This window comes from Lithobates pipiens, unplaced genomic scaffold, assembly GCF_037356315.1.
Source record: "Lithobates pipiens isolate NorthernLeopardFrog02 unplaced genomic scaffold, aLitPip1_a1.2 Scaffold_18, whole genome shotgun sequence".
Lineage (NCBI taxonomy): Eukaryota > Metazoa > Chordata > Amphibia > Anura > Ranidae > Lithobates > Lithobates pipiens.
The window spans coordinates 125,320,258-125,332,375 of NW_027507758.1; the positions used below are offsets into that span (position 1 = coordinate 125,320,258).

The 12,118-nt window shown below is 43.1% G+C and overlaps 1 protein-coding gene across 1 annotated transcript in view; it reads left to right on the top strand.

Moving 5' to 3' along the window:
- LOC143987398 (uncharacterized) overlaps positions 1 to 12,118 on the top strand; it is a 143,785-nt gene that overhangs the window by 99,715 nt on the left and 31,952 nt on the right. Inside the window, exons 7-8 of the mRNA XM_077486082.1 lie at positions 5,530 to 5,622; positions 10,180 to 10,227. Coding sequence (XP_077342208.1) covers positions 5,530 to 5,622; positions 10,180 to 10,227 — 141 coding nt within the window. The remainder of the gene's footprint in view (positions 1 to 5,529; positions 5,623 to 10,179; positions 10,228 to 12,118) is intronic.

Sequence of the window (12,118 nt, forward strand, 5' to 3'; positions counted from 1 at the left end):
TAGTCAACAAGGCAGTACCCTTTTATAAAGCTGCCTATCTGAGCAGGGGGGTTCTGACTAAGTTCGACAAGGTTTGGGGGGGGTTGGATGGCTTCTATGGACATGACATCAGATTAACTTCAGGAAGATAATAAGTACTAATCCTTGATATGGAATATTAAGCGACTGTAACTGGGGTATTGGATGATTATAAATTGACCAACAATTGATGTACGGATCATTTTGAGATGGGGTATTGTTTTTTCTTCATTAGAATTTCATCCTGATAGGGGGGAGGGGGGGACAAGGGAACCACATTACTGGCATTATCCAGTAGGACTGCACAGAGTGTCACAGAGCTATATCTCTGCATCACCATGTACCTACCTCCGGCTGCAGGTTCATGCAATGAATTTATCTGTCTAGGCAAAGGTTCTGTTGTTCTGGGGGAGGGTTTTTATATATTCTTGATTTTGTTTTATTTTTTTCAATTTTTTTGCTGTTAATGTAGACCGGTAATTTACTGTGGCGGGTTGATTTCCACAATCCCTGGCTTGCTGTTGTCTGTATTTTATAAAACAAAATAAAAATAAATTTACAAAAAAAAGTGTAAATTTCCTGTCCCCTCAAAATAACTCAACACGCAGAGATTAATGTCTAAACCTCTGGAAACAAAAAAGAGTACACCCCTGATTGAAAATCTTCAAATTTAGCCCAATTTTTCAATATTTTTTGTGGCCACCATTATTCTACAGCATTGCCTTAACGCACTTGGGCATGGAGTTCACCAGAGCTTCACAGGTTGCCACTGGAGTCCTCTTCTACTCCTCCATGATGACATCACGGATCTGGTGGATGTTAGAGACCTTGCGCTCCTCCACCTTCCATTTGAGCCTGCCCCACAGATGCTCAATAGGGTTTAGGTCTGGAGACATGCTTGGCCAGTCCATTACCTTTACCCTTAGCTTCTTTAGCAAGGCAATGGTCATGTTGGAGGTGTGTTTGGGGTCGTTATCATGTTGGAATACTGCCCTGCGGCCCAGTCTCAGGATCATGCTCTGCTTCAGTATGTCACAGTACATGTTGGCATTCATGGTTCCTTCAATGAACTGTAGCTCCCCAGTGACGGCAGCACTCATGCAGCCCCAGACTATTGCACTCTCACCACCATGAATGACTGTAGGCAAGAGACATTTGTCTTTGTACTCCTCACCTGGTTGCCGCCACACGTGCTTGACACCATCTGAACTAAATACGTTTATCTTGGTCTCATCAGACTACAGGACATGGTTCCAGTATTCCATGGCCTAAGGCCGCGTACACACGGGCGGATTGTCTGCCCAACTAAGTTCGTCAGACAATCCGACAGACAGTCCGTCCAACTTTTGAATGAACGGACTTGACCACACACGACGAACAGACAGTGCGCTGAAAGCTTGCGCGATGACGTGTACAGCACGTACGACGGGACTAGAAATACGACGTCCAATACACTGCAATGCAACCTTTCGCCGTGTAAATCCTTTCTGAGCATGCGCCATACTTAGTCCTTGCCTACTCACGAGCGGACTGTCCGCTGAAACCAAGTTTGGACGGACAAAATTACGGAAATTCCGAAAGACTTAGTCCGCCAGACTGTCCGCTGAAAAAGTCCGCTGAAGCCCACACACGAGCGGATTGTCCGCTGAAACACGTTTCAGCGGACTAAGTTGGACGGACAATCCTCTCGTGTGTACGTGGCCTTAGTCTACTTGTCTTCAGCAAACTATTTGCCGACTTTCTTGTGCATCATCTTTAGAAGATGCTTCATTCTGGGACGACAGCCATGCAGACCAATTTGATGCAGTGTGCGGCGTATGGTCTGAGCACTGACAAGCTGACCCCCTCACCCCTTCCGCCTCTGAAACAATGCTGGCAGCACTCATACGTCTATGTACCAAAGACAGCCTCTGGATATGATGCTTAGATGTGCACTCCACTTCTTTGGTCGACCATGGCATATTCTAAGTGGAACCTGTCCTGTTAAACCGCTGTAAGGTCTTGGCCACCATGCTGCAGCTCAGTTTCAGGGTCTTGGCAATCTTCTTATAGCCTAGGCCATCTTTATGTAGAGCACCAATTTTTTTTTTTTCAGATCCTCAGAGAGTTCTTTTCCATGAGGTGCCATGTTGCACTTCCAGTGACTAGTATGAGAAAGTGAGAGTGATAACACCAAATTTAACAGACCTTCTCCCCATTCACACTTGAGACCTTCTAACATTAACGAGTCACATGACACCAGGGAGGGAAAATGGCTAATTGGGCCCAATTTTGGAAAGTTTCACTTAGGGGTGTACTCACTTTTGTTGCCAGCTGTTTAGACATTAACCACTTGATGCCGCAGTTATAATGCGGCAGGTGCACACAGCTGCGCGAACCGTTGTAGCTGCATGTCAGCTCATTAAGACACTGTAGCAGCCGTGTAGCCATGTCCCCAGAGCCGATACTTGTGCCCGGCAGGTGCGATGACCGCCAGGCACCCATGATCGTTCGTAACAGAGCAAAAACTGGGATCTGTCTAAGCACACAAATCCCGGTTCTTTCAGGGGTGAGGAGAGAGATTGTGTGTTCCTACTAAGTAGGAACAACGATCTCTCTCCTCCTCTAGTCAGCCACATTCCCCCCACAGTTAGAAACACACATAGGGAACAAGTTAAGCCCTTGATCGCCCCCTAGTTTTAACCTCTTCCCTGCCAGTGACATTTATACAGTAGTCAGTGGCTATTTTTAGCTCTGATCGCTGTATAAATGTTACTGGTTCTAAAAAAATTTCAAAAGTGTCTGTGTGTCCATCACAATGTTGCAGTCCTGATAAAAATCACAGATCACTGCTATCACTAGTAAAAAAAAAAGCAAATAATAATAATAAAATTCCATAAATCTATCCCCTATTTTGTAGACGCTATAACTTTTGCGAAAACCAATCAATATACGCTTATTTTTTTTACCAACAATATGTAGAAGAATACATATCAGCCTAAACTGATGAAGAAATTTGTTTTGTTCTTTGGATATTTATTATAGCAAAAAGTACAAAATATTGTGGGTTTTTTTCAAAATTGCCGCTCTTTTTTGTTTGTAGCGCAAAAAAATAAAAAACGCGGAGGTGATCAATTACCATAAAAAAAAAGACATCAATTTTGTTTGGTTACAATTTGTTTGGTTACAATGGTTGTGCAATTGTCAGTTAAAGCGACACGGTGTTGTATCCCCTCATACCCCTTGAAAATCTTCACATTTTGTCATGTTACAGGTGAAAACTTAAATGTATTTTATTGGGATTTTATGTGGTAGACCAACACAAAGATGCACGTAATTGTGAAGTGGAAGGAAAATGATAAATGGTTTTCAAAATTTTTTACAAGTAAAGATCTGAAAAGCATGGAGTGCATTTGTATTAAGCCCCCCTTTACTCTGATACCCCTAACTAAAATATAGTGGAACCAATTGCCTTCAGAAATCACCTAATTAGTAAACGGAGTCCACGTATGTGTAATTTCTCCAATTGAGAATCTGTGGCAAGACTTGAAAATTGCTGTTCAGATACTCTCCATCCAATTTGACAGAGCTTGAGCTATTTTGCGAAGAAGAATGGGCAAAAATGTCACTCACTAGATGTGCAAAGCTGGTAGAGACATCCCCAAAAAGACTTGCAGCTGTAATTGCAGGGAAAGGTGGTTCTACAAAGTACTGACTGGGGGGGGGGGGGTATTGAATACAAATGCACGCCACACTTTTCACATATTTATTTGTAAAAAAAATTGAAAACCATTTATTTTCATTCTACTTCACAATTATGTGCCACTTTGTGTTGGTCTATCACATAAAATCCCAATAAAATACATTTACATTTTTGGTTGTAACGTGATAAAATGTGGGAAATTTCAAGGGGTATGAATACTTTTTCAAGGCACTGTAGTTCTGATCAACTCAAATTAATCAAATCATTAATCAAATTATTACATATTTTTTCTTTAAAATTGTTCAGCTCTTTCTTTATATAAATCATTTTTAGTATTCCTTAAAAGTAATTTGTGCTGTATGATCATCTCTGAGAGCTGTTTTATCTACAGACAATTCAGTGTAACATCCCAATACTGGTTATGTAGATGGAGACGAGGATTAGCAAGATGCCCTTATATTGTGGTATCAAGGTTGTATATGTGTCTTATCACTACCAAGGCATATGTATTATCTTTACTTGCTCTTCAAAAAATACACATCAGAAAGCAATTTATTTTATCCCTGTAGAATTCCTTTTCTAGATTCCGAAATTCTGTTTGAAATGCTTCAACAGATGATAAAAGGAAACATTTTTACTATTGAAGAAGTTAGAATATTTGCAATAAACCTACAGCAGATGTATATATATATATATATATATATATATATATATATATATATATATATATATAAAATTAAAGAGCACAATGCAACATTTTGAAATTCACCACAGAAGTTCTGATAGTAACATCAAAATATGGCTTAAAGGCATTTTGGCAGGCTAATGTAAACAAACCGATTTTAAAGCTGAACTCCAGGAATTTATTCACTTTTTAAAATGTCCAATGAGGTGTATGCCACCTCATAATATATATCTTTTATTTATAAGGGCAGTAGAGGGAAGGGCCCAGCAGAGCAGTATTGCATCTATCAGTGTGCCTAGACCCTAGAGTATAGAATGTCTGTACTCCTGGTGCTCAGTAAAACTTTTATTTCAAATGAAAAATATAAGCCAACAAAGTAGCATACAGCTCATTTGGCTTAACACATTGTAAGCCAGAACACTGCCTAAATTCCTGGAGTTCAGCTCTGAAGTGTATGTATAACAATTTATATTAGAGTTAAAACCCCCATCAGGTTATTTTTTCCAGCCTGCAAAGCTCACCTGAAACAGCCGATGCTGTCTCTCCAGTGTGAAAGCTTGAGGGCTTTCACACTGGAGCGGTGCGCTTGTAGGACAGTCAAAAAAGTCCTGCAAGCCACATCTTTGGAGCGCTGTAAGAGCAGTGTATTTACCACTCCTAAAGCGCCCCTTCCCATAGAAAAAATCGAGGCAGCGCTGCAAACCCACCTGCAAAACGCCATTGCAGCGAGGCTTTGTGGGCGGGGCAGTTTTAACCCCCGCTAGCGGCCGAAAAAGGGTTAAAACTGCCCCGCTAGTGGCCGCACATTGACGCTAAAACGACAGTAAAGCGCCACTAAATATAGTGCCGCTTTACCGCCAGCGCCCGCAACGCCCCAGTGTGAAAGTAGCCTAAGGGGAAATCTCCCCAAAGTAAGGGCAATGCCCATTCTAAACTAGAACATTTGTTGGAAGATTCCCCACCCACCTTATAGGTAAAGAGTGAAAATAACAAGATAAAAAATAAGCAGTGTCACAGGTTTTCTTCCCCTAAATGCCCCCAAACAATTTTCAGAAAGCTAGGGTCCTAACACTTCTATTTTAACAGTTGACTCACATTTCTATTCCTACAGCATAATAAATCCTTAACTGGTATTGCCTTACAGGCAGAGCTTCTATCACAGCTGAATAACGCGAACATTGAACTGGAGAAGTTGAAGCAGAAACCTCTGGTTTTAGTTGAGCTGACCAAGGAAAAGGTGTGTAAGAGAAAGTCCTATTTTATCTATGCTGAATAATACAATTAACTTCGGGCTTTAAAGTGGTAATAAACTAAAAAACAAAAATGCAACTCGCCAATTCTCCACCATTGTTAACTGGGCACCGATGAGGAGGCACTAATGAGGCTGCCCTGATAGGTGACACTGATGGGGTCTGATAGGTGGCACTGGGTGACACTGATGATGAGATACTAATGGGCACTGATTGTCGGCACTGATGGGCACTAATAGGTGGCACTGGTGGGCACTAATTGGCAGCACTGATAGGTGGCACTGGTTGGCACTGATTAGCAGTACTGGTGGGCACAGATTGGGACTGATGTCCCTGTAACAGAAGCCGGTCACCAGCTCTCTTCTATTCTCCTCACCCTAATTGTGAGGAGAAAAAAAGCTGATAACCGGCTTCTGTTTACTTCCTTGATCAACTGTCAATGGCTGACAGCTGACCACGTGTTAAAGGGTCCCTGTGATTGGCCCTTTCCCTTGTTCTGTGATCAGCTGAGTCCAAAGGCCCCATGCGCCGCACATCACTTCAAGACCCAGTGGATATGTGCATCAGCCCTGGCTCCAGCCATGCCACATCTGCAACGCGTTTCACGCCGTCCCCAGAGTTTAATCGTGGTTAATGCATTAGGGCCATGGCTTAGCTGGAGCCCAGGCTGAGGCTGTCATTTTACATATCCACTGGGTCTTGCACTGATGTGCAGAGCATAGGACCTTTTTTGTCTGTATCATTGGAGATGGGATAAGCTCTGTCCTTGCCAGCACTCCCAGCGGTATACTACAGGAGAGGACCTGGCTGGAGCCTTGAGAGGCACCTTCTATTTGTTGTCTGGTCACAGTGGTGGCTATATTAGTTTTCCTTTTTTCCCTATTTACACCTGGTGATCTGGCAAATAACATACTTTCTGTCTAAAGCTACACATAATACATTTTTTTGTTCAGTTTCCTTTAGATTTACCTTCAACTATGTAGTGCAAGGGCCTGCCTTATTGCAAACAAACTGAAAGTGTTTCGGTTTGACTCCTTATTATATGGTTTTGGTAAATCTAAAAAAAAATTTTACAAGACAATTGTATAATGTGTAGCCAGCTTTAGAGTGTCTCCACGCTGTTGGAGGAGCAACGGATATACCCTTGGACAGCAGCTGGGGAAAAAGTATTGTTAGATGCATTAGACTAACAAATTAAAATTTAATGCCAGCTAGCACCTTTTAAGCAGTTACAGCAACAGTTTTTTTTTTTTTCAATTTAGAATGAAGGTTTAGGTGGTAATAATTTGTCTCAATCTTACAACTGCCACTTTTTCTGGACAGATTGGTCCGTTAAAGGAAGTAAAACAAATAACAGAGTTACTGGCAGGATCACCAGGTGAAAATGAAGGTAAAAAGCCTAAAAAAAAAGAAGAATAATGCAGCCACATCGAAGAGTTAGTAAGGTGCAATGCAATACATTTTTGTTTTCGAGTTTAATACCATTTAAAGGATCTTTAACCACTTGCCAACCGCCGCATGTACATTTAGGTGGGCAGAATGGCATGGCTGGGCAAATAGGCGTACAGGTACGTCCCTTTGAATTTGCCGCCGTGTGGTCCTGTGCCCGCCAGGAGCTCCGTGAGTCGGATGGCGGGTCCCGCGGACTCGATTGCCGCTGGGATACCCGCAATCGTCTCACGGAGCTGAAGAACGGGGAGATGCTAATGTAAACAAGCATCTCCCCGTTCTGCCTAGTGACACTGTCGCTGATCATAGCTCCCTGTGATCGGGAGCTATGATCAGTGAAGTGTCTTTCGTAGCCCATCCCCCTAACAGTTAGAAACACTCCCCAGGACACATTTAACCCTTTCCTAGCTACCTAGTGGTTAACCCCTTCACTGCCAGTGACATTTTTACAGTAATCAATACAATAATTTATTTATAGCACCAATCGCTGTAAAAATGACAATGGTCCCAAAAATTTGTCAAAATTGTCCGAAGTGTCCGCCATAATGTCGCAGTCACAATAAAAATCGCAGATCGCCTCCATTACTAGTAAAAAAAAAATTATTAATAAAAATGCCATATAACTCTATTTTGTAGATGCTATAACTTTTGCACAAACCAATCAATAAACGCTTATTGCGATTTTTTTTTTTTTTGTTACCAAAAATATTTAGAAGAATACATATCGGCCTAAACTGAGGAAAAAAATATTTTTGGGGGATATTTATTATAGCAAAAAGTAAAAATATTTTTTTTCAAAAATTGTTTTTGTTTATAGCGCAAAAAAATAAAAAACGAAGAGGTGATCAAATACCACCAAAAGAAAGCTCTATTTGTGGGAAAAAAAGGGTGACAAATTAATTTGGGAGCCACGTCACACAACTGCGCAATTGTCAGTTAAAGCGACGCAGTGCCAAATCACAAAAAGTACTCTGGTCTTTGGCCAGCAAAATGGTCCGAGGCTTATGTGCTTAAACTTGTGGCTATATATATGTAGCTGTGCCCCCGTGGGGTCTCTGCATATAGTAGTTCCACAGATCACCCTGCTTGGCCAGACATTCACTTCTGACACACTTTGCCAGTCAATTATCAGTCCTTTTGCTTGTTTTTGTTGTTTTTTTTTTTAATTGGGGGATTAAACATGGATGGGGAAAAGGACATGGGATGCCCAAATAATGAATCTTACTCGTTTGAACAAAGATGGTTGAATCTACACTGATAGTCTCTAAAGCTCCACACTCCTCCAGCACACTACTTCAGATCACTTTGCTTTCTCTACTGCACAATCCTAGATACCTGTCACCATTAGCACATGGTTAGGCCTCACTCTGAATAAGTCACAACAGCTCAATAATAGCCATTTTCTGGCAGAGGTCTGTAGTGCCCTTTGGTGTAGCAACTAATAGTGATGAAAAAGGATATTTGTGCTAACTGAAACTTGATGGACTAGTGATTCCAGAAAGTGAGGTGCAAATCTTGCCAACCCTCCTGGCTGCAGCAACTTGACTTCAACGACACCAGTCTCTCCTTTTGGCTTCACATCCAATCCTGGCATGTCCCTCTCAGAGCTTCTCAATGTGCTTCTCACTCACCGACCCCAGAATGGATCCCTCCTGAATGACTTTCCCAGCAGTTCTCCCCACTGTCTTCCTCCTGCTCCTGTTCCAGGATACCTCACAATGACCGTGTAGAGAGAGGCTCCCTCCCAGTTCCAGGCCATTGTTCACCCCCCCCCCTCCAGAATGGGGGTTCCCTCAAGGGCCACCACAGCCTAACACTCCATCATTCAGTTCTTCCACCTAATAACTCCTGACCATGAGTTTATATAGAAGGCCTGCCCTAGGGTTGCCACCATTTCTTCAAGTCAAACCTGAACACTTTAGCGGCGCACAGCAATTTTTTTTTAATAGTATAAACTATACCTATATTTTTCTAATAAATAACATTTCTAATCATATGAAGTTAATAACAAGAGTCCCCCTTTATATCAGAGTCCACAGACTTCCTCTTTTACATCTGAACTCACAGAGTTCCCTTTCACTGTGAGGGGGGACTCTGCAGACTTTGATGTAAGGGAGAACTCTGGGGCCTCTAACACGAGCGAAGCTCTGTGAACCCTGATTTAAGGGGGGACACCGAGGACTCTGATGTAAGGGGAAACACTGTGGCCTCTGGTGTAAAGGGGAACTCTGAAGTAAGGGGTGCTCTGAGAGCCCTGCTTTGCCTTAGTGTACTTACTCAGATGTGTAAGAGAGAAGGGGGAGACTTCAGTGACAGACAGGGATGGATGGTGAGCTCACTCACCCCTTGGCACCTCTCATCCAGATGTATCTGAGGCTGATGGACTTCAAATTTGCTCCAACTTTCCTTTTCTGAGGTACAGCAGGAGAAATTGGAGTGTGGGCAGACACAGAGGGGTAGGGGTGGGGGGAAGAGGTGCAAATCGAGCCCTCTCTCCTCTCCCATCTATGTGTGTTTGGGGGGGGGGGGGGGTGGTTTGTCAGTGCTGGCTTTGAGAAGTGTGAAAGAGTGTAACACACTCTAAGCTTAGACAACTCCAGCCAGCAACCCTAAATAAAGTGTCAGGGGTTTCAGGCAGTCTGAAACCTGGACGCATGATTCCAAACCCAAACTATCTGGGTGAATCCTGGACAGGTGGCAACCCTAGCCTGCCCCCTGCCAATCCTAGTTGGGAATTGGTCAGGGCTCCCAGATACGCTCCATGCCCCTCCCATCCTCTGCCCTGCCTCTTTTCGAGAACTCTCTGGAAACAGAGGAGGCACCAGAGAGATGAAGTACATGTCAGTCACCTGCTGCTACACAAAACCACTCCCAGCCCCCAGATCTAAAACAAACAGGCCTAGCTCATAGTTAAGCCTGTCTAAATTTATCTGCACTGGCTGTAACAAAAACACTACTACTCTAGCAACCTGGAGGATGCTACATATAATCTTTCAACTATGGGCCAAGGTGGTTCATTGGTCATTTCCGTCCTTTCCACAGATGTCCCATGTGTCCACACATAATCTGGTTATAGTTTGTGTTTTTTTCTGCAGGAATGCTGTTTGCAAGAGACTGAGAAACTCAGGGATTATACTGAAAAGGTATAGTATGTGTTAATTGCTATATGTTCATTCTATTTCAATCACAACAGGTATTTCAAAAAAGTAATATTGCTAAAATGGGCAATCCCTGTTCCTACAATCACAGTAGCAATCAGTAGAAATGATAGTCTGCTCAATAAGCACCATAGTGGTGTCAGAAATCATCAAGTGTATTATCTACATGTGTAGATTATAGGGGAAAAAAATAATTATAAGCACTCTGTTCCAACAGAAAGTTACATGCACTGGGATAGAAGCTCAAAGTAGGCTCTAAACTCTTTAAAGTGGTAGCGAAGTCTTAAAAAAAAAACAACCAGCCTCTCTGGAAGTTAATGGCATAATGTGCTTGTATGCACAGCATACTAGCACATTATGATAGACTTACCTGTAAAAAGGATCCCTCCAACATCGTGTTGTCACAGCTCTGGCCATTTGAATAGCCAAGCAGCGATGTCACTCATGTACATTCTGTGTGCCTTCAAACCAGAGTGCAGTGTGCATGTGCCAGTGACGTTACTGACGGCAAAACTTGCATGCTTAGGAGATATTCATTGTATTTAATAGGGATGAGCCCGGGGTTCGAGTTGAACATAAGTTGGACTCGAACATTGGGTGTTTGTTTGTTCTAAAACAAACCAATCTATGGGGTGTTCGCCCCTCCCATAATGCACTGTGAGATCGTTGTGCATTCCTGTATGATGACTGGCCAAAGCATGCACCTGACCTGCATGTTTTGGCCAGCGCGCTCTGCTGAGAGAGCCATAATAGGCCAAAGGCAGGGTGACTTCGGCCAACCATGGCTCAGGGGGTAAGTCCATGCCCCACACTATAAATTAAATTAGCCTGGGGAAAAGGACCAAGACTTGAACTGGTTAATGGCTCAGAGACTTCTGAATGTGTACGAGAGGAGCCTGGGAGATGTATAAACTCCGAACAGGACTTTTCCTGGTTCTCTCTGGGACGCTCTGCTACAATATATATATATATATATATATATATATATATATATGTGTGTGTGTGTATATACTCTGCATTTAGCGTAGATTAGATATTCAGTGTAGAATCTATATTCAGGCAGTGTAGTATATATATGTTATAGTGTATTGAAGTAGTTAAGGGGAACCCTGCGGCAAAATAAAAAAAAAATGGCGTGGGGTCCCCCCCAAAATCCATACCAGACCCTTATCCAAGCACGCAACCTGGCAGGCCGCAAGAAAAGGGGGGATGAGAGGGCACCCCCCCTCCTGAACCAGACCAGGTCACATGCCCTCAACATGGGGAGGGTGATTTGGGGTCCCCCCAAAACACCTTGTCCCCATGTTGATGGGGGGAAAAGGGCCCCTTCCCCACAACCCTTGCCCGGTGGTTGTGGGGCTCTGTGGGCAGGGGGTTTATCGGATTCTAGAAGCCCTTTTTAACAAGGGGGCCCTCCTATGTGGATGAGTATAGGGTACATTGTACCCCCTACCCATTCACCAACAAAGTGTCAAAAAAGTTAAAATGACAGCAGACAGTTTTGGACAAGTCCTTTATTTAAAAAAAAAAAGTGTCCCGCGATTTCTTTAATCACAGCGTCCGATGTTCCAGAGAAAACAAAAGGAAAAACTCCGCCTCCATGGGAGGCGTCCCGCCTACTGCAGCCTTTTTACGATGACAGCTGTTATATAGCTGAGGGTGGGGCCACCCGATAATGTAAACGGGGGACCCTGCCCCCTCTGTCGTTGTGTGACAACACATGACTCATAAGGGGGCGGGGTCACCTGGTTACATCACTGGGTGGCCCCACCCTGAGCTATATAACAGCTGTCAAAGCAAAAAGATGGTGGTCGCGGGGATGCCTCCCATGGAGATTGAGTTTTTCTATTTTTTTATCTCGGGAACGTCGGATGCT